At 40.7% G+C, this 27,059-nt stretch overlaps 1 protein-coding gene across 7 annotated transcripts in view; it reads left to right on the forward strand.

The window, feature by feature from the left end:
- The window catches only part of LOC122198638 (amyloid beta precursor protein), a 274,909-nt gene that overhangs the window by 190,552 nt on the left and 57,298 nt on the right, over window positions 1–27,059 (forward strand). For all 7 annotated transcript variants that reach the window (XM_042903331.1, XM_042903332.1, XM_042903333.1 and 4 more), the window contains 4 exons: window positions 1,599–1,673; window positions 2,366–2,524; window positions 19,055–19,183; window positions 20,072–20,171. In XM_042903331.1, the coding sequence (XP_042759265.1) occupies window positions 1,599–1,673; window positions 2,366–2,524; window positions 19,055–19,183; window positions 20,072–20,171 (463 nt within the window). The remainder of the gene's footprint in view (window positions 1–1,598; window positions 1,674–2,365; window positions 2,525–19,054; window positions 19,184–20,071; window positions 20,172–27,059) is intronic.

Consider the following 27,059-nt stretch of genomic DNA (forward strand, 5'->3'; position numbering starts at 1 on the left):
TCTAAATAAAAACCTACATGGTGATTTGATATGGTATTATCTCATAAAAGTTCTCTGTCAATAGTTTTTTATTCTAAGTCTCTCTCTCTCTCTCTCTTTTTCTGATCTTGAAGGATGTCAGAAAAAAAATCAGTTCTTTAGGGATAAATACCTATAAATAACAGGCTTTGATAGTACAGATATTAGGTTCTTTTGTGCTCTGTATATCTACAAAGTATGTAAGTACATATCTGTCAACAGACCATTATTTTGCTTACTTGATCTTTCTATTCTTTATTCTACCTAGTTCCGGTATGAGTTGCACTTACAAAAGCTCTGCCTGACAGAGTATAGTACACTGGGAAAGGAAAGGCAGCCATAGGTGGTAAGAATCTAGTTTCATTCCATTTCAACAACATGCACGCAGCTGCAGACTTCTTGGCGTTCAGGCCAATGAATGAACCTCTCTCAGCGTAACCCTGGGTGGACTTCGAGGATGAGAAGAACAAGTGTTCTTTTCCTACAGAGCAGATTAGCCTGGTTACTAAATTAGCAGTACTTGCTAAGAATACGTTTTGCTACATTCAGAACATTATAATGTGTACTCTCTTGGAATTTCTGGAGGTATATAGGGTCTTCTTTGCTGTTCATGATGGGGTTTGGCGAGCAAAGGCCCCCCCTTACCCATCAGCGGGGCGGACCTGAGGCTTTCTGACAATAGAAGTCTTCTTTTTCTTCCTCCATTATGTACTTCTTTTGGGGAGTGTGTTCATGGCATGTATACACATCCGTTAAATATTCATGCCTTCCCCACTCCCCCACCCCCGACCCCATTTACTGTTTAAAAATACACAGTTGAGGGGCGCCTGGATGGCTCAGTCGGTTAAGCAGCCGACTTCAGCTCAGGTCATGATCTCGCGGTCCGTGACTTCGAGCCCCACGTCGGGCTCTGTGCTGACAGCTCAGAGCCCGGAGCCTGTTTCAGATTCTGTGTCTCCCTCTCTCTGACCCTCCCCCGTTCATGCTCTGTCTCTCCCTGTCTCAAAAATAAATAAACGTTAAAAAAAAAAATTTTTTTTAAATACACAGTTGGAAATTTTGTAACTCGCTTTCACAAAAAACTAAAGTATTCAATTTAATGTTAGAAATCCTTGTTCAAGAAATATATATAGGGGCGTCTGGGTGGCTCAGCCGTTTAAGCATCTTAACTCTTAATCTCGGCTCGGGTCATGATTTCACAGTTCGAGAGATAGAGTCCCACGTCAGGCTCTGTGCTGACAGTGCAGAGCCTGCAAGAAAAAAAAAATACATATCTATATGCCCTTTATGGATCGTTGACATTTGTGCACATCAAACAAAATGACTTGCAGCCACTTCTCAGGAAAAGAAAAAAAGACTACCTTTGTTTCAAAGGGCCATATTCCTTCGATGAACGTGAACATTGCTGTGTAATATACTGCTATGAGAAATGATACACTTCTTAGCGGGAGATCAAACAGTTTGGAGATAGGACTGGAATGCGATAATTTTCTTAATGTTTACAGTGTCGAATACAGAAAGAATAGATCTTTGAGAAAAGAACCGATGGTTTTAAATTGAAATGTTTTCTCATCTTGTAGGTCATGCGAGAATGGGAAGAGGCAGAAAGGCAAGCAAAGAACTTGCCTAAAGCGGACAAGAAGGCAGTCATCCAGGTAAAACCCAGGCGGGTTCTCCACCGGGCAGCATGGGCTAGCACCTCTAGAACCCCCAGGGTGATTGTTCACATTCCCACTAATTTGGACTATTGTTCATCATTGTCCAGGAATTCAGTTTCTTCAGCTCTTCCTTGTATTTGCTCTTAATTAGCTCAAGTTTTAATTCATTGCCATTCAGAGCTCAAGGTTTAATTCATTCATCCCCTATTGTTCCTTGCATTCTGCTTTTGGTTGCCAAATTCTTCCTTTACCTCTTCCCCTGGCACAAATCACACACCATGATTAGACTTTTGCGACAGGAACTCCTCTCACAGCTGCCTTAAGCAAATTGTAAGATCCTCGTGGTCACTTTCCTATTAAAATACGTTGAGGAAGAGCGGAGTTGTTTTGGTTGGTTTTTTTGTTTGTTTGCAATGTAATTTCGAGTTTTAAAAGTAACAGAAATTTAGCCTGTGCTACGGCTCGTCCAGTCAGTCTTCGGGGGCCATAGAGAAGAATGATTTACAGTGAGAAATCTGGATTGAGGATGGGGTGCAGGAAAGGGAGGCAACCCATAGAGCATGCCGAATTAGTCAAAATGTTGGAAGGACTGTAAATCTTGGAGTCAAATGGAGTAGGATACCCCCTTGGGAAGCCCCATGCTGCACGTCCAGTCCCGTGTTGATGTGTGCACGTGTTTGCAACGGCAGCATTTCCAGGAGAAAGTGGAGTCCCTGGAGCAGGAAGCAGCCAACGAGAGGCAGCAGCTGGTGGAGACGCACATGGCCCGAGTGGAAGCCATGCTCAATGACCGCCGTCGCCTGGCTCTGGAGAATTACATCACTGCCCTGCAGGCTGTGCCCCCTCGGGTAGGTCTGGCGAGGCCTCCTTTTACAACTCGCTTCGGGGCCCAACACAAACAGGAGGCGTGGGGGCACGGGGGGTGCTGAAGGCCACCGGAAGGAAATCTGGGAACTGTTACGAGCACCGTTATGTACAGGTCTGGCCTCGGTTCCCTTGTCTTGAAGGTTATGGGGTCACAGGGGAGCCGCCTGCACAGGGTCATCTCAGCGCAACAGAGCCGTCAGGCAGGCTTCCCAGGGACTCGACGCGCAAGACCTGACCCCAGTTAATGTGCCTGGGACAGTGACGTGTCAGGAAACGTGTCAGTGACAGCCGAAGTCAGGAAACTGCAAAAGCTGACAGGACTTTCTGTGTAACCATCTAATGACAAATAACCGAGGGTTAAGAAAAGTCGGGGCGTGGTCGGGCTGTAAGGATTTCTGTCGGGATTTTGAGGAACTAGAACTCAAGTTTCCTGCTGAGGGAAGCAGTCATATTCTCTGGTGGGAAACCCTCATCAGTCATGGTGTCCACAGAGAAGAGGCCTTGTTTGAGGTTTTCAGCAATAAATGCCCAGAAAGGCTTCCTGAGCAATGCAAGCGGATCTCCTCAGTGAGGCTTCATGGGAGAGTTTACTTTGGACATAAGGAACATTCTGAGCCAGGAGTGTGTGTGTACTATGTCCGTTAGTTTATCCGTTACTGAGTGAGCGACATTAAAATCTCTGCTATTTTCTCATGTGATGCTATCAGCTTCTGCTTTTTGTATTTTTGAGGCTTTGTTTTTAGGCGCAGAAACATCCAGAGCTCTTTCGTCCTCCTTCACGCCACCCCCCCCCCATTATCATTATGACATGACCTCTTTATCCCTGGTACTATGTTTTGCTGTGAAGTTACTGTGTCTGATATTAAAGGTATTTCAGCTTTCTTCTGATCAATGTTATCATAGCATATCATTTTTCCATCCTCGTGCTTTTATTTAACCTGTCTTTACAGTTGAAGTGCATTTCTTATAGGCAGCATACAGTTGAATCTTGCCTTTTAAAATTGCGAACACCATGTAATGAAGTTATTGATACAGTTATGCCTAAATCTGTCGTCTTGCTGCATCTCCTATTTGTTTCATCTATTCTTTGTTCCCTTTCTCTTCTTTTTTCTGCCAACTTTTGGACTAATAAGATATTTTTTTTATGGTTTTCTTATATGCCCGTTGTAGGGTTTTTAGAACTGTAACTCTTTCGTTATTTTAGCGTTTGCCTCAGAGTTTTAGAAAATGTTTCTAACACTTCCCAATATTATACCAGCACAAGTGATACTATGCCACTTCATGTACATTACAAGAACCTCATCAAATTCTTCCATTTCCCCTTTCCCAATCTTTGGTCTGTTGTTGCCATACTTTTTCCATTCTACATTATTGTTAGTTTTCTTTTAAACAATGAATTATCTTTTAAAGAGTTACATAATAAGAAAAATAGTTATCTAGATAGTTACCATTTCTGGTGCTCCTTAATCCTTGTATAGATCCATCTGGAATTATCTTCGTTCTACTCAGAGGACTTCCTTGAAAGTTTCTTTTAATGCATGTAGATTGGTGAAGAATTCTTTTGCTTGGGTATGTCTGGAAAGATCTCTATTTCACTTTTGTTTTTGAAAGACATTTTTGCTGGGTATAGAATTATAGGTAGAAGTTTTCTGCAGCTACTTTAATGATGATGTTCCATTGTCTTATTTGCATGGTTTCCAACAAGAATGCTAATACCCTTTTCTTTATCTCTGTAAATAATATATCTTTTTTTTTTTTAATCTGGCCACTCTGAGGATTTTCTCTTTATCACCAGTTTTGAGCAATTTGATTATGATGTGCCATGTGTATTTCAGTCAGCTATTTATCCCATATGGCTGTTTTTTGTCTCCTACATTGTAGCTTTCACATCTAGAAGTTTAGTCTGGCTTTTTTTTGTTATTTTCATATCTCTCATTTCTTCACCTAAGTTTTTAAACTTTTGGAATGCATTTATAGTTACTTGTAATATCTTTGGTTGCTACCTCTAATATCAGCTTTGGGTCAGTTTTGGTTGATTTTGTTGATTGTTTTCATTATATGTAGTATTTTCCTTCATCATTTCATACCTAGTAGTTTTTTATTGGCTGTCAGACATCGTGAACTTGACTTTGTTGAGTGCTGGGTACTTTTGTACACCTCTATTTTTTTTTTATATATTTTTTAATGTTTATTCATTTTTGGAGAAAGAGACAGAGACAGAGTGCAAGCCGGGGAGTGGTAGAGAGAGGGGGAGACACAGGATCTGAAGCAGGCCCCGGGCTCTGAGCTGTCAAGCACAGAGCCCGACATGTGCTCAAACTCACAAACCACGAGATCGTGACCTGAGCTGAAGTCAGACACTTAACCGACTAAGCCACCCAGGTGCCCCTGTATACCTCTGTTCTTGAGCTTTGTTCTGTAATGTTAAAGTACTCAGAAACAGTTTGATCCTTTTGGGTTTTGCTTTTAAGACTTGTTAGGTGGGTTCAGGGCAAGTTATCAGCTTATGGCTCATTCAGCAATACAGAGGTAAGATTCTTCTGAGTAATCTACTGTGAACACTGAGTTTTCCCATCTGGATGGTGGGAACAGGTGCTATCCCTGACCCTGTGTGAACACCAGGCGCTGTTGCCGCTAATCTTTTTTGGGTGTTTTTTTTCCCCCATGGTCTCAGCTGGATTCTTTCACTTGTATGCTTTGATCATGAGTCAGCTACTTTTTGCATAGGGACATTATATGCAAATCTGGGTTCTCTGAGCAACTCAGTCCTCCCCAGCACTCCTGCAGTTCTAGAGCTCACCTCCTTCATGTCCCCTTTCTCAGCGTTCACTGTCCTTCACCTGACGTCAGATGTCTTTTAGAAGCATAGTTCTGTATATTTTGTCCATATTTTGGTTGTTACAGGCGGTCGGGTAAATCTGGTTCTCATTACTCCCATCTTGGCTGAAAGCAGCAGTTGGCATGTATGATGTGACTAAACCAAAAAGTCTCCCACTTACACTGATTCTCCTCATTTTGATTTTTCCTTTGATGCTAAAGTTACAGCCCAGAAAGCTCTGAGGAACCATAGAAGAGCTTCCAGTACTCTTGTATAGATAGTGAGATTGAATTGACCGTGTTCTACCAGTGACATCACTGAGATTGAGTGTCTGGTCCGGGGTGACACCACCACACTGGTTCATGGACAGGGTGGAGCTGTCACAGCCGACCACTGGAGTGCCTTCTTACTAGACCACACTTCCTCTCTGAACAAAAGGCTTTTGAAAAAGAATATCACATTAGCATTTTCATGTTCTATTCAGAAAAACAGTCTCTGTTCTAGCCCTGTTCGGTAAAATCCTGTTTACATGCGTTTGGAGAAGAAGTTCCTTGGTTACTCTCTTTTTCTAGAGTACTCGATTTTGGAGTCAGGGCCGTTAGGATCGTTCGCCAGAGCAGGGCTGGGTGTGGGTGTTGAGACCAGAATCTCAATCACTGACAGTTTACTGGAATGTTCCAGCTGAAAGTCTAGTCTCTGAAGTAGAAGGGTCTTTGCAGTGTGGTCATTGATCGAGCTAAAAATAAGATGGGGACTGAATGGAGTCCTGAACCAAAGCACGTTTCAGAATTTTCAGTTCTGTCCCATCTGCCATCACAGGAAAGATGGCGATGAGAAGAGTATTTGCCAAAGCTTCCTGTATTACCAAAGGGGATACTTTCAGACTGGTCACAATCGTATTCATTCTGGGCCTGTTGATCTCTTCATGCAGAATTAAACATCATGTTAATTTGAAATAAAAATTAAAGACTGGATTAGGGGCTATTTTACTGTCAGAAAAATCAGATTGTTGTTGATTGATCCAAGAAGTCTATCGAATTCTTCCCTAGAAATGCATAAAACTCTCCCATGTAATAAAAACTGGGGCTGGATAGTCATGGGGCTGCAATCTTGCTATCACCTGCCATTTAAAAAAAAATTCTTTTTTAGGGGCGCCTGGGTGGCTCAGTAGGTTGGTGTCTGACTTCAGCTCAGGTCATGAGCTCATGGCTCGTGAGTTTGAGCCCCACATCAGGCTCTGTGCTGACAGCTCAGAGCCTGGAGCCTGCTTCGGATTCTGTGTCTCCCTCTCTCTCTCTGTCCCTCCCCACCTTCTCTCTCTCTCTCTCTCTCTCTCTCTCCCCTCTGTCAGTAATAAATAAACACTAAAGAAAATTTTAATTAAAAATTAAATTTAAATTAAAATTTAAAATTTAAATTAAAAATAAAAATAAAAAATTTTTTAACATTTATTTATTTTTGAGAGACAGCATGAGTCAGGGAGGGGCAGAGAGAGAGGGAGACACATAATACAAAGCAAGCACCGGGCTCTGAGCTGTCAGCACAGATCCCAATGCAGGGCTGAAACCTACTAACTGTGAGAACATGACCTGAGCCAAAGTCAGACACTGAACAGACTGAGCCACCCAGGCACCCCCATCACCTGCCATGTTTAAGTTAATGAGCATCTTATTTAAATTTTATTTCACGTGTTTATTTGAACATATAGCTGGACCTGGCTCTGCACTTCGGAAAAATGCAAGAAAATTCTAAGTCCCCTTTTAAGGACTTTTCTGAATTCCTGTTAAAAGACAAATCAGGAGCATGCCGGTTACTGTCCAAGGAAGGTGGCATCTTATATTGGAGCCATAAATACATTTTTTGAGATCTCCCTCATGCTTAACACAGTGCCTGGAAAAGATGAAGTATTCAGTAAATGTTAGTTGAATAGAGGAAATGAATTAGTCAGTGTTTTTTCTGTGGATTCTATAGCTGATAGCACCTTCAAAATAATTATCCCCTTAACCCTGACCATACTGTGCCGGTCCCGGCCTTTGCCACATGGGAATCTGAAACAACGTGGATTGTTTTCAACTTTGAGGCTCATATTTAATCTGTATTTTTATCTATAATTTTGAACCCAAGCTTGGAAGTGTTATGTGATGATGTTTTGATGATGTTTTCATGCAGCTAGAATTCCTTGCCGTACTATGAATTTCATTTGTGAGTCCCCATGGCTGTGTGTGCTTTATGTTCTAAAATTTCCTTTTTAATTAATTATGTGCCTGCTGGCCAATACCGTAAATGGCTAATCTAAAAGTGCATTGGGATTATACTTAGAATTTTGCCATGTCCAAATACTTCCAACATCACAGGAGATAAAACGGTTGTATTTCCTCAGGAATAGTTTGGTCTTTGCACTCAGGATAAACTCTTAATCTGTAGAGGGCGAGTGACTCTTCTAAGGACCAGCCCCTTTCATTTTAACTCTTTTCTTAAAGTTTCCTTGGAAAATCAAGGAGTTGCACCCTTTCTCTTTCCCCTAGAATTGTTAAATTCCTCTCCAGAGTTGCATCACACATGGTCAGCCTTCCGCCACTCTTCGATCACTACCAAACTTAAGTACAACTTAAAACTAAATTATCATTTGACCACCAGATCTCTCTACCTATGCTTCGCACTTCTTACTTTATCAGAGCTCATATTCAGTCACCTTACGGCCTCATGAATGATGAGCTGAATGTGATCTGAGCCTTCCTTTTTGTAACTGTCAGGATTCACAGACGGAGAGAAGACGAAGCTCTTGCCTTACTGTCCATCATTCTCTTCAATATGCAGACCAGTTAGCCTTTAGCAGGCTCCCGTACAGTTAAACTAAAGGCTAGATCAGAATTTCTGTTTAAAATAAACATGGTAGGCTGACATCTGAAAAAACTTAGGAGTTCCTAATTAGTAAGAATCGAAATGTGTTAAACATGGGAGCCAAATAACAAAAGCTTTCTTTATAATTCAGAGATTCTCGGTGTCTTTACAGATATTTATTCCAAATCTTCCATTAGACAGCGTTCTAATTATCATCTTGACCACAGAGGACTTTGAAGCATTTTCTACATGGAAGTGAGAATGAGGAAATGTTTTCGTGTAGATCTTGTCTTGTCTGTGTGCCCCTGGTGTTGTGTGTTTGTGGTGGTGGTGGTGGTGTTTTCCAGTGTCTCCCAATTGCAGTCATCTTCTGTGCGCTAAAATTAATTTCATGCTTATATCGGATGCCTCACATTCACATTCAGACTTCCAACATTCAGCTGAGGGGGAAGAAGTTCCTTTGGCACCAACACTCTTTCCTTTCTCATTTCTGATTAGTTCAGCCAAATGTTAAATTTCCTGAGATTCCGGAAAACTGCCTCATAGAATTCCTTGGTAGGACATTAATGTAACGACTTGTGAGATTTATCATCAAGGAACATGGTCTTGTCCCTAGGTGGAGATTTTGCTCAGTGCTGTTTAGTGAATTCTAACAGCAGGGAAATAAATATCCAATAAGAAGCAGCAAAATCATTGGAGAAAATCAAGGACAGAAATTCATGAGTGCGAAACAGAGGCGTTTAACTTGGCCATTTTAAAAAGTTTTCCTGTAACCTTGCAAACTGCCCTTCTCCCTACAACTCTTCATTTTCTGCTAATCGCTTCGGGTCCAAAAAGAGATACGAGCATTTATAGAATACATGCAGACAGCACGCATCCACATGCCAAGGTAAATCTGGTACATCTGCACCTCAATATAAGGGACAGGAAATAAGTTAAAAACCATTTGCCTAGTTCTTCATATGTGAAGGACCTGAGACAGAAGAGTCCCAAGGTGTTTGAGGCATTCTATCCTCAAGCTTTCAATATAATACAAACTTTGTAAAGCTGATATGAATGTACTTAAAAGTTAAAAGACTGCTAGGTTGAAAATCACCTTTGAGATATAGAAGTAATTATCTTAAACCTTACATATTTACTATTCATCCATTCATCATTCATTTATTTTTAGTTGCAATTTGTAAAATTGGTGGACACAAGGAGGCTCGTTAACTTGAGAGCTTTTTTTTTTAATTTTTTTTTTAATTTTATTTATTTATCCTGAGAGAGACAGAGATAATGCAAGTGGAGGAGGGAAGGAGGGAGGGAGGGAGGGAGGGAGGGAGGGAGGGAGAGAGAGAGAGAGAGAGAGAGAGAGAGAGAGAGAATCCCAAGCAGGCTCCACACTGCCAGCACAGAGCCCAAGGTGGGGCTCAGACTCACGAAAGCATGAGATCATGTCCTGAGCCGAAACCAAAAGTCAGATGCTTAACCGACTGAGCCACCCAGGCGCCCCTAACTTAAGAGCTTTTAAGGACAGACCCAGTAACAAACAGATGGAAAGGAAAACAGGAGAATTAGCATTCATTGGACAAAATCCTACAGACTCTGCTGACTGATTTGCACACTATTTCCGTAAAACCTCTTAATATGACCCCCTTACCTTGCTTTGAATCTGTACCCATCTTGATAGACGGATCTAAAGACCAGCAGGCGATACGGAACCAGAGACGCTAGTGCTTTCTGTTTTTAATTGAATTAAGTTAAACAGAAAATTACGAAATATGTAGTAAAGGCGTTAGCTTGAAAGCTGTCCTGTGCCCCTGAATCCACATTCATCCCCCGGATTCCCTCCACCGCAGAGCCCTGCTTCGGGACTGCCTTCAAAGTCGGAAGGGCTCTTCATCGGATACTGTCAAAACCTACAGCACTGGGATGTCCTGTTTCTTTCCGGGATAGGTTGCATGTACGCATTTATATGATGATATCTGTTTTCATTTCATCCTTGAAAATCAAAACCCATCACGAACATGTAAATGTTTTGTTTTTCAGACAAATGCATAATAGCACATTATTTAACGACGCAGGGGTTACTTACCTTTCTGGCCTCACAGACGTCTACCCTGTGGGGGCAGATAGTAGCCCGGGTCTTCCCCTTAGAAACATGCACGCACAAAAAAAAAAAGAAACATGCACGCACATGATGTTCATCCACTGATCAATTTAATTGCATTTGGGTTTTTATAAGCGTTGTTTTGGGTTTCCTCGCATTAATGTTGCCAGTAGGTCAAGGCGCTGTGGTTAGCTGGAGTATGAGGAGAGGGGGAAATTAAAAGAGATATGAAGGTACGTGTCTTTGAGCATGGTGCAGCCAGTTGGAGGATGTGGGAAGCAAAAATGCCAAAATGCAAGTATGGAGTTGCAAAATGGAAACATACTATTTCACCTCTCTTCTAAAAAGTCAAGATTATGTCGCAGTTGGCATTTATGGGGTGATCAGACCACTTGGCAAATCTTTGCAAAGTTCTGTGGTATCCTTTCGAACGTGCTTCGTTTATGGTTTCTTCCGTTAACTCCGTAGGCTTTGCCTTTGGGGTTGTATTAATAATCCAACTCGTCATGAAGAGCTTCAGCGTGTTTCACTGCTTGCCTAAATAAGAATTGAGTACCTGCAACTCCAGAGAATTTCTGGCCCTTCTTGGCTCTCAGCTTGGTTGATCTAAGCTCCGCATCCAGTGGATGCTACAGTTGATCCAAAAGCATTGATCCTGGGTTTGGATCAGGTGCTGAATTTCAGTTCTGTATGCTGCCTTCGCTGATTTATAGCTGTGGTCTGTGTGACTCTACTCTCAATATTCTGACACCAAATGTGAGGATTTTTTTTTCCCCCTCACGTTTGATAATTATGACACTCCCCATCATTAGCATAAGCCCTGCAGATTGAGGGCTCCGTCCTACCAGACTGCCCCCCCCATTTCAGCCACCCATCCCGAGCCTCAGATTTTCAGTCACATTTTTTTCCTTCTGACGAACCAGCCATGCATCAGAGGTTCCCACGACCCCCTTCTTGGGTTTGATAATTTACTGGAACAACGCACAGAATTCAAATCAGTGCTTTACTTACTGTTAGCAACATATTCTAAGGGATATAACCCAGGAATAGCCAGATGGCAGTGACACATGGGGCAAGGCGTAGGGGAAGGGATGGGGCACTGGGATGTCCGCTCTATCTGTGCTCTCTTGGCACCCCACTGTGTTCCCCAACCAGGAACCTGTCTGAACCCCACTGTGAGCATTTTTTTTATGGAGGTTCCATTCGGTAGGCACAACGGATTAAATCCCTCGCCTTTGGTGACTGAACTCAATCTCCAGTCCCTCTCCCCTCTCAGGAGGGTGGAACTAAAAATTCCAAACCTCTAATCACTGGGTTTGAACCATCCTCCAAGAGTCACTGGGAGAGTGTACCAAAGACAACACTTTATCGCTTCAGGGGTCCTAGAAGCTCCTGTGGCAGGAACCAGAGGCTCAGACTGAATATTCTGAAAAAAGATGCTCCTGTCACCCCTGTCACTCAGGAAATTACTAGAGTTTTAGGAGCTCTGTGTCAAAGACTAGGGAAAGAGACCAAATAATAGATTTCCTTATGATGTCACTGTACCCAGAATAAATTATTTCTGACAACTAGATTAAAACCACTCTTATTTTCTAAATTTTATAGATGTCAACACCTGTCTTTAATTCCCAGGTTTGCCATCCATAAAACCTGTAACTTGGAACAGATGACTTAATGGAAAGGATTCTTCCTCCTTCATTTGCAAAATGGGGTTAATTGTTAATCTTTTACAATTAGCCTCGTTCTAGCTTTCTTAGCCATATTAGAAAAACAAAAGGATTAATCAGAGGTTGGGCTGAGATTGTGAAGTAGGGAGAAGAGAAAGGCTAGAATATACTGTAAAAACACCAGAAAGGGAAGCTTTGTTGCCAAGTCCCTGTTAGGAAGTCCACTTCCCTGTGGAGAAGGGAAGGGGTAGAAGATGACTTTCTGTTCTCCTGGGGGCCACCGTCTTCCGTTAACAGCACAAGGCCAAGAGCCGTTACTGGATAGGCCGGGAGGGGAGGATATCTAATGCCTCCCCGTTCTCCAACCTTGAGAAATACTGAATGGAGGCAGGCCCAAGAATGTGGTGCCATTTCCCCGGCCGCTTCCTCAAGACTTCCTTCAGTGTTCAACTTGGCATAGAATTGTCATTTGCCTTCGTAAACTCATTTTAAACTACAGAAATCGTGTATGTGCTCTTCTGAAGAAAGGAATGTGGATGAATTTTGCAATGAACCTTAAAATTTTAGTTCAACTCCTAGCTTTAAAGACAAACACAGCTGTGATCCAAAGGTTCCCGTGGACACTTCCCTGTCTCTTTTATCCCCCAGATTTTTCTTGCAACAGTGAAGGTACTTGTGAAATGCTGAAATGCTGAGGGCCAAAGTATCGAAAAAAACTTAACTGAGACCATCTCAAGCAGAGAAAGGTTTAACTCTAAGGGTGTTTTTTTAAAACCTGCACAGAAATTGTATACATTTTACACTTAGATGCTTAAGATTTCTTGAAATCCAAGATGAAAATAATGGCCTTAGCCTGTTTGTGAAAACAGGAGAGACTTGTGTTTTCTTGATAGACAATTAAGTTTCCTGGTTACATGGTTAGAAACCAGTGGGATGCAATTTAATGCTCCAGGAGGCGGCTTTCTGAATAAGTCCCTAGCCACCTGGAAAGTTTCGGGTGACCCATTTATTTCCTCCTCCCTGGTGAGATTACACCCAGTGCCTTTAAAGACTCTTGACCTATCATTCCCTCTCCTCGAGAAAATGGCTTAAGACACAAGTGTATTGTGATAAGATACCAGATTTCCAAATCAAGCATAAAGCATGGAGTAAAATGGGATCAGTTGGCCATGTTTTAATATGCCTCCCACATGAACTACACATCCAGACATGATTGCATGGAATCAGTTAGACGTGTGTGATTGACCCCAAGTCCAGCAACACGAAATGTATGAAATTGCATAAAAACCCAGTGAAAAGGCAATACAGTTGAGAAGAGGGGAAATCTTTTTTTTTTAATGTTAAATTTTATAGAGGAGGCCCATGAACTTTCTTTCAAAATTATTTACATCAACCTGGCATCAAAACCCAAACCATAAGACGAGCTATGTCATCTTTTGAAATTAATGAGATGAATTCTTGTTGATATTAGTTTGAACGTGCCATGGAGTGCATGAAATATTTTCTGGGAAGTGTTCCTCGTTAAAACAATGTTCTAAAGGACTCCAGCATACTGGATAGATAGGTCAAGTGGGGTTGAAAAATCAGTATGTCTCATGAAAATCGGGAGTGCGTCTTAGTGGAGAGATGCTTATTATCAACTCAGATACCATGAAGGATAGATTTTGTTACTGGAACCACGCGTGAAATTACAATTAGGTCTAGGTTATTCAATAATTTAATTAACAAACATTTTTAGCAACCAAATTGTGCCAGGATCTGTGCCGGCAGCCAGAGTTATGCTCTTGTTCCAAGAAAAGAAAATGGTTAACGTTCCAAAAGATAAATCTTCTGTTTTAGGTTAAATCTAATCCATTTTAGTAATGCCCAGTCTCAATCCGTTAAGAAATTCTTTTTGAAATGATTTTTGAAAATGCATTGTGATAGTGAAGTGAATTTAGTGCAAACTGAAAAGTGTCACATCAGATGCAAATAGGCATTTTGTTGTTATGGGCTAAACACCCAGAAACAATAGTGACGCTAAAAACGGATTGGATGTAATTAGTCCCCCCGGGGCAGATCTTTTCCTTTTATTTTCTCTGCTCTTTGCTATAAATTTTAATAATAAGATCAGCCATCCTATGCCAATGTAATCAGATTGTAGTATTTATATGTACAATATGTAAATTGTGAAATAAGGGAAATTTGTCAGGAAAAAAAACGTGATTTACTAGTTACGGAAGATTTAAAGACTTGAGAATGATGGGAAGTAAATGCATAGAGGTTAAACACAGGTTCCTTACACTGTTTCCTGTGAATATGTTTGAACCACTGAATTCTTATGCTCGTATTTCTAATCATACGAACGATCTTGTCATAAATGTAACTATTGTGACAATAGTAGAATCATTTACTTTAAGAGAATACATTTCTGTAGAGATGTTTTTTTCTCTTATTTTTGTATATTACTGTGTTTTTAATTACAATTTTAAGAAACTTATCTTTGTCTTAGCATAATGAAATAAACCCCCAAGAGATTCCCTTTTATCCTGAAATGTATGGATGAAATGCATGGATGGTACATCTCTAGAAATAACTAGTTTTAATCCTTGGTAATTCTGTATTCTGGCTAAAAGTGGTAAAAGCAATTACTTCTTTGATTAAAATATGCAATGAATCATATACCAAAGGCAACACCCTTTTTGGTTTTTTTTTTTTTAACTTAAAGCAAATGAAAGATATAAAAGCATAGAGAAATGTTAATGTTTTTCTTTGTTACCTAAGAATGATATTTGTTTCTCAGGTGCAGACATAACCACCATTTTATTTGGTGTGATATATCTGCCTGTTCCAACATAAGAGCTAATCTGATTTTTTTTTTTTTTCATTTCTAAGCACGATTCTTAGAAATGTGTTTGCATGGATGCATCAACCGAGCAGAACCATGTAATTCATTTATTGAGGGGCATGGTAATGTCTTCCTGAATTATCTCATGTCCCGAGGCGTAGGCATTAGGAAGAAAAAGGCTTATGTTTATATTAGACACACACACACACACACAATGTGTGTCTGAGCTCATATAAACAATGATGAGGTCATAGCTTACAATGGGCTCTTAGGGCTCATTATTCTTGCTGGAGCTTTGTTTCCTGGTAAAGTGAGGGCAAGCCATGCTGAGGCCTTGGGGAATCATGAGATCCTGGTGTGCTTCTGGTTCATTGTCAAGCTCTAGGGATTTGTTGGGGGAAGTTAGAAATATATTTCTGAAATGAAGAAATGTTGGTGTTAAATAAGATAAGCAATTTTAAACATGTGAACACAATGACCATTTAATTTTCCATCTTAATAGGCGATAAGGAAGGATGGATTGAGAACTAGAATCTGTGCGTGTCATAAAAGGCTTTTAACTAATACCTTTAATCGTTTTCTAGTAATCCTAAACAAATTGACAAAGGACATTCCTGTCTTGCCATTTCACCTCCCTACATCTGACACGGTAGCTGAAAATGGAGTGCCAGAAAGCAGGAACAGCAGTTGAGAGACTGAATAAGCTAAATCTGGATGGTCTTCTGCACAATGATAAGAGCGGGTGTGATCATGTCCCCAAAGAATATCATCTGAGCTATAAGCACTAGAGATTTAGGCGAGGACTCCTAGAACAGACTCATTTCTAACCACTCAATTATTTCTCTCTGTATTCAACTATGCAAGTTGCTTTTGGAATTATTTTTAGCTTGACCCATGTTAGAGTTTCCTTGAAAGGCATGATCACATAGCAGATCGGGAGAACAGGGTTAAGAGCCAGAGCCAGACTCTCTGTTCTCACTATACCACGGACTAGCTCTGTAACTAGCTGTGTAACCAGCCATATAACCCTCTACCTTCTTTGTGCTGTGTTTTATCTATGATAAAACCCCAGCCATAGGGTTGATAGGAAGAGTTGGTGAGTTACTATGCATAAAGCACATGGTCTCACTCATTCATATAAATAGCCAATAAGTGTTGAGCTGTTACTGCTTAGAGGAAAGAAAAGGGGCTGGGCATTGGAGGCAAGGACTGAGTGGAAGAAATAGATGTGTACTGTGCACCTGCTGTGAACTAAGCATTACCCTCGACAGCTAACACAGAACGTGGTTAATACTCAGTGTACTCTGTATGAAAGATACTCTTATCTGAATTGCACAAAAGAAAAATTTGAGGCCTGGATAATATGGGGGACTCTCAAATTCATTTTAAAATTCATGTTAACAGTAATAATTTGCAAGTGGGAATGTGTGCTGTTTTGGGCGATAGTGGAAGAAAAAGGGGAGACCCAAGTGTTAGTTGTCAGAAGTTACCCCTCCATTGTCCAATTTGAGATTCGGCTTTAATGCAGTAATGACAAGGCCAGTGTGGCGCCTTTATATTCTGGTGCACACGCTCTTTGGTGACCGGCGTTTCAAGACAAAATGCCTTATAGAAACATTCATAGGTGACTGGCTGCAAAATAAATAAGAAGGAAAGAAGGTTATAAGAAAGCAATCCTTATGTTTAATTGAAGTATTTTTTCTTATGTGAACTCTTTAAAAGAAAAAAAATTTCCATTTTCCTCAAAACAATGAAGCCTTTTCAAGAGAAAATAATGAAATAGAGCTAAGAAAGCACATGCAGTCAGTCAGCTTGCACACATCGGGGGCAGGGACATTGTGAATAGATGCAATTAGATGCTTTCTGTCTCCAGCCTTGGAGGGATCATCGTGATAGAAATAGAGGGAATTATTTATTTTTTTTATATTAAATATAATTTACTGTCAAATTGGTTTCCATACAACACCCAGTGCTCATCCCAACAGTTGCCCTCGTGAATGCCCATCACCCACTTTCCCCTCTCCCCCACTCCCCATCAACCCTCAGTTTGTTCTTAGTATTTAAGAGTCTCTTATGGTTTGCCTCCCTCCTAGAGGGAGTTTTTTAAAGGCCTTGGTGTTAAATAACAAGCAAGGGGATCAAGGGTTTGTAATATCCTGACTGCACAATCCTGCATATAAAGTATCCATTATATTCAATAATATCCTGCCGTTAAATGAATCGTCTTTTAAATATATACATACACACACACACACACACACACACACATACATATATATATATAATCAATGTAGCTGGTCAGTTGTTATCTCTTTTATTACTTTTCTTCTCTGGGGTTTAAAAGATCATTCTCTGATTTGTAGATTCAACTAGACTTCAGAGTACAAATGAGAATTATAATGATGCATTGCCAAAAGCTATGTTGCTAGCTGTGATGTCTGCCTTTTTTTGGAATTATGGAGAAATACGTTTCTTGTAGGATGAAAGAAATAAGGCAGATGAGCACAGGCTTATTTTCTTTTTATTGTATTTGTTTCCTTTCTTAAGTGTAGGAAGGTGGCCTGCAGACAGCTAAAGCAGGCAAGTACAGGGTACCCTCTCTGCATCAGGCACTGGGTACTGTGTGATCCCTGATAAAGAAAGACCAAATCTGGCCCTTAAAGATGTCACAGTTCAAGAAAGCAGTCAGAAACATAAGTAATTGGGGGCGCCCGGGTGGCTCAGTCAGTTAAGCATCTGGTTTTTGATCTTGGCTCAGGTCATGATCTCATGGTTTGTTGGATCCAGCCCCACGTCAGGCCCTGTGCTGAGAGCAGAGCACGGAACCTTCTTGGGTTTCTCTCTCTCTTCCTCTCTCTCTCTGTCTCTCAAAATAAGTAAACTTTAAAAAGAAAATACAAGAGAAATAATTTAATAGACTGTGGTTAAGTGCAATAATGGAGATATATGTAGCATTTCATGGGGTATAAAAAAAGGATGCCACTTCTCCCCGGGATATCGGGGAGGTGACCCCTAACTCAGCCAAAGGAGAAGAGCAGGAACATCCCATAAAATACTACAGCCTTCACCCTACTCCCAATATACCATCTCTGGAAATAAATTCTGTACCTTCCAGCTAGTTTTCAAGATGCCCATGACCTGGTTAGTAATAACTGGGTTTGCCCAAATGGCGCAAATTCTATTCCTGACATGAACTTTCATAGGGTTCGTTTGCTTGTTTGTTTGTTTTAACGAAGAAGAAATGTGTATCTTTGGAAATCACTTCACAAAATCACATAGTAGGATGCTTTAGTAGAATACACATAGTGATGGAATCATTGAAGGCAAAGGAGCCTTTGTCCTTTTTTTAATTAGGATGAATGTTTTCAAGTAACTCTAGAGTAAAAATGAAATATAACCAATCAGGAAAAAAAAAAAAAGCACCTAAGAAACTTAATTGTTGCTGAAAGAATTAGAATCTGATGGCATAGAAAGAATTTAATTACATTTCAAAGTAAAATAACTACAGTTTCACATTGGCCTTTCTCCTGGGAAACTAACGTGCCTGAAAGCTTGTGAGTGATTCCTTGGCCTACAAATTAGTAGTGGTTAAGTTGTCTATTATTTTTCTCATCTTGATTATTGTATTTTATATGCTACTGGTGATGGGGTTATTTGTGCAGTGTTACTATGGAGATAACCACTAAGACTACACATGTAGAAATGTAGTCTTACATATGCCCCTATATATTTGGTTGGGGAGAGGGGAGGGACCTAACGTAAATATTACAGCTCCAAAACCATCTCTTTGGGGCACCTGGCTGGCTCAGTTGGTTGAGCGTCCGACTCTTGATTTTGGCTCAGGTCATGATCCCAGGGTTGTGGATCGAGCCCCGCATCAGGCTCTGCGCTGAGTGTGTAGCCTGCTTAAGATTCTCTTTCTCTCTCCCTCTCCCCCTCTCCCCCCCTTGCACATACTGTCTCTCTCTCTCTCTTAAAAATAAAAATCATCTCTTTCTGTAGCAGTATACTGCCATTTAAAAAGAAAATGTTGATTAAGGACAGTCATCCTGTATGCCGAATGCTAAATGCTCTTGTCAAAATGAAAAATGGCCAATCAACTAAGTAATTACCCATTAAGAAAGTAGTGGGAAAATTGCAAAAAGATGACTCATAATCCTTTCACATGATGGGATGAGTTCGTGGGACCTCTGACCCAGAGCCCCTGGAAGAAGCAGTATTTTGCACAGACCTGAAAGGTGTGGGTTTTTTTTTTTTCCACAACAGCCTCGTCATGTGTTCAACATGCTAAAGAAGTATGTCCGCGCTGAACAGAAGGACAGGCAACACACCCTGAAGCATTTTGAACACGTACGCATGGTGGACCCAAAGAAAGCTGCTCAGATCCGGTCCCAGGTGAGCACTGAGTGTGGTCATCATGTGCAACCTTGATAGCACAGTGGCCTTGCAAGGTATTCCCTGAGTACTTGTGGGCGCTTGACCTCTGTAGCAAGAGTTCTTTAATACCTGGTAAATTCTACAGGCTTGTCTTACACCAACATGTGCTTTGACATTTTCTGATTTATGAAAATAATAAGGAATATAAAAATCCTGAGTGTCCATGCTGCCGATTCTTAAGGATCCATTTAAAACTCTGATGACTAAAGTGAAGAAAACCAAAGTTGTATTAACCGAAACCTCTAAAATTGGTTCAATTAGATTGTGACGGGCAATCATAAATTCCACTGCTACCACAGTGCTTGGATATAATGGGAGCCTAGGTAAAGCCCTTGTAATAATGGGTTTTATTCACATTCCCAATGGTTGACAGATGAAATCTACCTCTGGCAATCTGAAATTTTACATTTCCTGAAATAGAAGAATTTTAAACAGGTAGGTAGGTGGGTAGGTCGATCAATCGATTGATAGAAAAAGAGGGAGGAAGGAAAGGAAGGAAGGGGGGAAGAGAAAGATCCAGTCAAATTGAAATATGTTCCTATCTTTTGGAAAATTTGTGCAGAAATATAATTAGAGCATTAGGGGTTATTTAGGGAGTCTAAATATTAGGAATCAGTGTTGGGCAGAAATGCTCTTTTCAGTTGGCCTTGTAATTTATGGCTCCAAGCATACAATACAATAGGAACTTGAAAACAGCTCTGAAGTTAGAGAAGAAAAAAATGGAAGAACAAGAAAAATAAGAATGCCCTTTTAGGTCACAAGTTCCAGCATTTTGTCAGTTTTATTTTGGAAATTTGTATCTATCTGTGGTGCTCGGTGAGGAAAAAACTTTTCCCTTTATCGCAGGTTATGACACATCTGCGTGTGATTTACGAGCGCATGAACCAGTCTCTGTCCCTGCTCTACAATGTGCCTGCCGTGGCCGAGGAGATTCAGGATGAAGTTGGTAAGTCAGCTGCTCTTTTCATGCCGAACCTTTAAACATAGTTCTCTCCTGTAGGAGAAAATCAGGTAACTGAGTTCGTCTGCAGCAGGCATCCCCAGTGCTCTGATCTATGGAAGGAAAAAGAGCAGACTTCCCTTTCACAGTGAAAGATCTCGCGGGGCAGGGCGGGGGGGTAGGGGGGAAAGAACTAATCATAACTTTACACGTGGGCATGATATTTCCATTTTATGGGTGAAAGAGCTCAAACCTAGAATTTAAGAAACTTACTTGCCTGTGTCACATGTCCTCCGTAGTAGAGCAAGAGCACAAAACCGTGTCTTCTGACATGGAAGTTTAGTAACCGTTCTTTCTGATGCCCCGCCCCCAATGGCCATGTGTGTTCTCTGAACCGTGTTGTTGTTTAAACTTCAGTAAATATGTGCCTCTCATCTTTAATTAAGCCTTTATTTTGACATAATCACACACTCATGGAACACTAATACAGAGAGGTCCAGTATACACATCACCCCCCTTCCTCAACAGTAACATCTTACAGAACTATGATACATCATCAAAACCAGGAAATTGGCGTTGTGTGTCCACTGTCTTTTATGTCCCTAGTTTTCCTAACGTCATATTTAATATTTCAAATCAGTGCGTTTTCACATTTTTGTTTTTCTTAGAAAGGAAGTGAAGTATCGCGTAATATCATTCTCCACAACCCGCCCCCCGCCCCTGCCGAATGCCCATATTTGTTTGGCTTTACCAGGCAAAAGCCCATAGATGGCAGTTATGTTAATGAATCTTTCAATCTAAAGGAAATGTATGTGTCCTGGAGATTGGTCCATAAACTGTCAGGAAATAAGCAATATATCCCTGTCCATAACAAACCTGCCCTTTGTTAATTGGGTTGGAAATAGAGGTAGGTTGTCTGAAATCAGAACACCCAGGACATTGTAGATGGGTACACCCATTACAGGAATTCCTCCTGTAAAAGTGCCTGAAACACCACTTGGCTTGCTTTGTTACATTTCGTGCCGATCCTATTGTACTCTTTCTTTTCTAGCTCAGTCCTGCCTTGTAAATATTGTGAGTATTGCTCTAAAGTATTTGGCATATATCAGGTGATGGCGGTCTGCTCATGGTTGTTAACATGGCGGTTAACAGATGGATTCAAGTATCCTTCAGGCTACATGGTTAAAAAAGAGACTTCATGATAGTGTTCTCTAAACTTCTACTCAAGTCAATGTTGACCAAGATCTTAAGAGGACAGTCCGGAGAGTTTTTAATGTAGACCATGGATTGAAGACAGGCTTTCCAATTAATCTTTCGTGCTATTATATTTCTAAAAGAAATGAGTATTCTTGTTAGATGTATTTGGGGATAGAAAATTGGAAGGAACCTTTAAATATTGTGTGTTAAAGAAGTATAAGAAAGTCCTCCAGGGTCGCGTGGTTGGCTCAGTTGGTTAAGCAGCTCAGGTCATGATCTCTCAGTTCGTAGGTTCAGGCCCTACATCAGGCTCTGTACTGACAGCTCAGGGCCTGGAGCCCGCTTTGGATTCTGTGTTTCCCTCTCTCTCTGTCCCTTCCCCACTCGTGCTCTGTCTCTTTCTCTCAAAATTAAACACGTTTAGAAAGAAAGAAAGAAAGAAAGAAAGAAAGAAAGAAAGAAAGAGAAAAGAGAGAAAAGAAAAGAAAGAAAGAAAGAAAAAGAAAGAAAGAAAGAAAAAGAGAGAGAAAAGAAAGTCCTCCAGGGATGCCTGGAAGGAAAGAAAGAAAGAGAGAGAGAGAGAGAGAGAGAGAGAGAGAGAGAGAAAAGAAAGTCCTCCAGGGATGCCTGGGTGGCTCAGCGTCTGACTGGATCTCACGGTTCATGGGTTCGAGCACCTCATCAGGCTCTGTGCTGACAGCTTGGAGCCTGGAGCCTGCTTTGGTTTCTGTGTCTCCCTCTTTCTGCCCCTCCCCAGCTCACTAGCTCTCTCTCTCTCTCTCTCTCTCTCTCTCTCTCTCTCTCTCAAAAATAAACATTAAAAAAATAAACATAAAAAAGAAAGTCCTCCAATAAGTTGTAGAAGGGACAAAATCAAAGAAATCATCACTCTTAATGAAGTGGAGTTCAGATCTTCTGGATGAATGCATTTTTGCCTTATACCTGTCTTAATAAGCTTATTTTCTTATGTGTCTTCAACTGAGATGCTGTTAGTAATACCAAACTATAGGGGAATAAGCTATTGCAAAGGATTAGAAAGTTAATGACCTCACCCAGTAATTATGGTGGACTCTTTCTCACTAAATTATCAGAGCTTTTTATTCAGCAAAATGCTACTGAAAACAGTGGCTACTCATGAGTTCCACTTCCACAGAACAGATGGTGATTCAGCTATCTTGAGTGTTGCAAAATGCCCAAGAATAGGACAATACAGTGAACTTCAGATCTCAGTTGACAGGGAGGATATTCACATAATTTAGAATCGTGGGATTTTTTTTTTTTTCTTACAAAAAAACAAGCCTCAACTCTGAAGTTGGATTATGAGCATGTTGTTTAAAAAAAAAAAAAAAATTGTCCTTCTAAATGTACTAGATATCAAATCCTAAAATAATCTTTTAAAAAAAAATCCTTCTTGCTTCCATTTTTAAATGGCTGTTTTCTGTAGAACAAGGCATTTGCCTTAATGAATGTCCATGAACTAGACCTATTTACCTCTGATTAGAACTCCTAGTATCAAAGCTATGGAAGAGAGCACCCTGGGGAGAATGCCTTTTCTGGATTGAGCTTAGTTATCTTCTTCATTTGAAGGAAAATTTAAAAATAACTCACTTCGGGGCGCCTGGGTGGCTCAGTTGGTTGGGCAACTGACTTCAGCTCAGGTCATGATCTCACAGTTCATGGGTTCAAGCCCCGCGTCAGGCTCTGTACTGACAGTTCAGAGCCTGGAGCCTGCTTCGGATTCTGTGTCTCCCCCTCTCTCTGCCCCTCCCCTGCTCACTCTCTGTGTCCCTCTGTCTCTCGATAATAAATAAGCGTTAAAAAATTAACAAAAAATAATAACTCACCTTTAAAGGACGAATCTACATGAAAGAAGGTCGGCAACAGTGCTAATCTGTTTAAGCAGAGTGGGATCCCTTCATAGTATTCTCTTTCCTTTTGTAAAAGTTTTAAATTTTCCACGGTAGAAGTTGTTGGGGTTGGTTTTTGTTTGGTTTTTAGCCTACTTTCTAAATAGGATCTTCATAGATTTCTTCCGGCTTACTTCTTGTACTCTTTCTAATAATTTCGGATAGTCTTTGTCTTTAGTCTGACTTGCATTTTTAATATTATCAAACTTTAAATGTTTATTTATTTTTTGAGAGAGAGAGAGAGAGAGAGAGAGAGAGCAAGCAGGGGAGGGGCAGAGAGAGAGAGAGAGAGAGAGAGAGAATTCCAAGCAAGCTCCACACTGTCAGCACAGAGCCTGACTCAGGGTTCAAACCCATGAACCATGAGATTGTGACCTGAGCCAAATCCAAGAGTTGGATGCTTAACTGACCAAGCCACCCAGGAGCCCCTATATAGTCAAATTTTAGATTTAGAGCCAGTTCTGTGCAAATAAGGATACTAAAATTTAGATCCACTGGCAAAGCAAGATTGGAAGTACCTATGAATGCATGCCTGTATAAAAGTTTGTGCTTATGAATGTGGGCAATTAGGACATGTTTAATGCAGTAAAATATCTAGAGAAAAAAACACAGTCGTTTTATTAAATAAGGAAAACAGGTGCTCTTGAAGGGTTTTTGCCAGTCTCAGGAACTGCTGGAAGCTTTAGTGACACAGCTGTATCTGTTTCACTAAATTTATGTTCCCATTAGAGTAGAATTCTCTGATAGGAACAAAAATGAGGAAGAAACTAGCCATAGTAGAAAGAAGGGAAGGGCATGGATTGGCATGAAATTTGTACTAACGGTAAAGTGACTGACTGGACCGTAGCATTCATCATGCCAGTGAATTCGGCTCTGGCCTTGTTCGCCATTTTGCTTTCCTGAGGAATCCGCTCTGTCTGTGCTATTTCACTGTTAACCCCAGGAAATTCCAAATCCCTAGGTCTAGCAACAGCCTGTCCACTAAATCCCAGTAACATATCCCAGACTATCAGAATATCCCACACATTTCTCACACTTCAGCCAGTGTGTATAAGGAAGAAATCACTGTATTTCTCTTGAAATTGATTCATACTACAGTCTCCATTATGGGTTCTCCCAGTTGACCTGTATTTATCCATGACACCTTCCTCTCCTGCAGCCATGATTTCTTACCATTCTCAAGACCTGTAAATGGTTCTTCCTTGTTTCAAAAATGGCATCCTTCAATACTGAACTGAAATGTCCATGCTCCTATAAAACCTTGACTAGTGTATAGGGAGCAAGAGAGAAGGGCTGGTAGTTGAGTGACAGCCATGTAGCAAACTAATGTGTATGTGTTAGGATGATGTTGACAGTCCAAGTTGTTTGTGAACATTCACCCTTGAGGTCCAGGGCCGCCACATACAGATGCGGCAGGTGGTTTAAGTGAAGAGTACAGCTGACATTCTGCATCCCACTCACAGAGCCAAGCCCTCTGATGTTGGGCCATGTCCACTTGAAGAAGCAGAGCTTTCTTGTAATTCACCCAAATGCAGCATGGGAGCTAGCGACAACACTGATGAATTCAATGATAGCATCCGCTGTCTGCAGTTGCAAAAACCAACCGAACCTTAGAGAGAGGTTGCTAACTCGTCCTTACAGATTGTAGTGGTGATGGTGACGTTGGACCCAAGGTCTACCCAAGTCCAACATTCATGCTTTCTCTGCTACCCGTTCTCCTCTCTCACGTAGAATTTTCTTCTACTTAACCACAGCGTCTAAAGCACCATGTATCCACCTCTAACACTCTACTTGGTATTTAATTCTTTGTTTACATGTCTACCCACCCCACATCCTCTTCCCAGACACGTCTTGGTCTTCTTTACATCCTTAGGATCTAGCAGAGGACCTGGTGTTTATAGGTATTAGTAATTGTAGACAAGGTTGAAGCAAATCCCCAGGCTGCAAGATAGATGCTCCTTCACTTAGGTTGATCAGATGGGCTCCTTCATAACCCCAAAGACCCACCCTGAGCTCCTTCCTTAGCGTCTAACAATGTTGCACCAAACAAATCTCTTTCCTTGGCTACAGCATCCTCTGTGGCTGTAAATGATCAAGCCAACAAACTGGGTGCAGTTGGCAAAGGTATCAAAGCAATTTGATATAATTTCCATGACCCTCTGCTCTTTGGTTATCTGTCCAACTCACATACTTTGACACTCGACTTACTAAGTATGTTGTCTGGTTTGACTCTCCTGTCGATCAGAGTCTGAGGCTATTTATTTGATTTGCTTCCCCAGTAAGTAGGATTATCAAAATGGCCCTCTTAGTTTTATAAAAGCTTCTTTTCTTACTATTTTATGACAATTTTTCAGTTCGGTTTGAATTATTATGTGCAAGTTCCCAGGCACAGCCATATATTACTTAATGTTTTCCCTTTAAAAAAAGTCATTTGCATGCAAATTATGAAGTTTTATTGCAAAAAAAAAAAAAGGCTTAAGACATTGTAGACGGGAAAAAAATCCCCTCATTCATTTAAAATAGCTGTTTAGGACTTTGCTTTTCATTCGGCAAATGATAGAATCCATATTTTAATGAAAATATGCACCCTCTTGAGTGTCCACATTCAGTTTTAATTGTCTTTTAACCCTTCCAAAGGCAGAGTCCCTTCACCTCTGCTGTTCAGCTCAACCTTCACGTTGGCAAACTGCTATCTCAGAATGGTTGGGTTTTTTTGCCCTTTGTAATCTTCCTTAAGTCTGTGCTAAAAGGATTCTTTTCTACATTTTCTATCAGCTCTGAGGTTATTTATCAAACGTGCTTCCTTTTGCAGCTACCTCAAGGCTAAAACTATTGGTGCTCACAACTGAGAGATGGCTGTATCACAGAACGCGGTGATAACCAATTTATGAGAAAGGCAGTAGGAAGGAAAGGGGAAAGGAAGGCATAATTGTTTCATACCCTGGGATTGTTTTTTTTCCTTTTAGCATTCCAAATTAATAAAAACACGTATTATTATAAAACAGATGTTGGAAGGATCTCTGGCTGAATAAATCCACAGTGAATGGGGTAGGATTGAAATATGTGGCAGGAGACCAAGAAACTAGTGCTAATGAAAGAATGCTTCTAATTTATTATTACAATTTTACTGTGCCCTCTTGATAAAATGTTCTACTCTTTGGGAAAAATTCAGCATGTTTATTTCAAAGACAGTGTTTCCATTCTCTGCCCCTAACAAACCTATTGATTTTGGGATTTAATGAATCCAAAGTAGTCTAAGTTTAAAATAGAATATTTATAGCACTTGCCAAACCAACAGAATGGGACATTCATTTGTACCGAGAATTTTAAGTATCCTTATATGTATAACTGTTAGTCAAGGAAGGGAATCAAGGAGAAAATAAATCATAAGAGAAAGTGAGAGAGAGAGAGAGAGCTATCAACTTATTCGACTCATACTCTTCATTTTTCATAACGAATGACTTCTCAATTAGGTAGATTTTATATTTATTTTATTTTATTTTATTTATTTTAGAGAGAGTGTACACGAGGAGGGGGAGGGGCAGAGAGAATCCCAAGCAGGCTGTACGCTCAGCGTGGAGCCCAACTCAGGACTCCACAACCCTGGAATCATGACCTGAGCCGAAACCGAAAGTCAAATGCTCAACCGACTGAGCCACACAGGCACCCCTGGGTTTGTTTCTTGACTCTCAATTCCATTCCTTTGCTCTGTATGTCTGTCTTCTTACAATATGACACGGTTTTGATTACAATATGTAGTAAGTTTTGAAATTGAGAGGTATGAGTCTGC

This window comes from Panthera leo, chromosome C2, assembly GCF_018350215.1.
Source record: "Panthera leo isolate Ple1 chromosome C2, P.leo_Ple1_pat1.1, whole genome shotgun sequence".
In the NCBI taxonomy this organism is placed as follows: Eukaryota; Metazoa; Chordata; class Mammalia; order Carnivora; family Felidae; genus Panthera; species Panthera leo.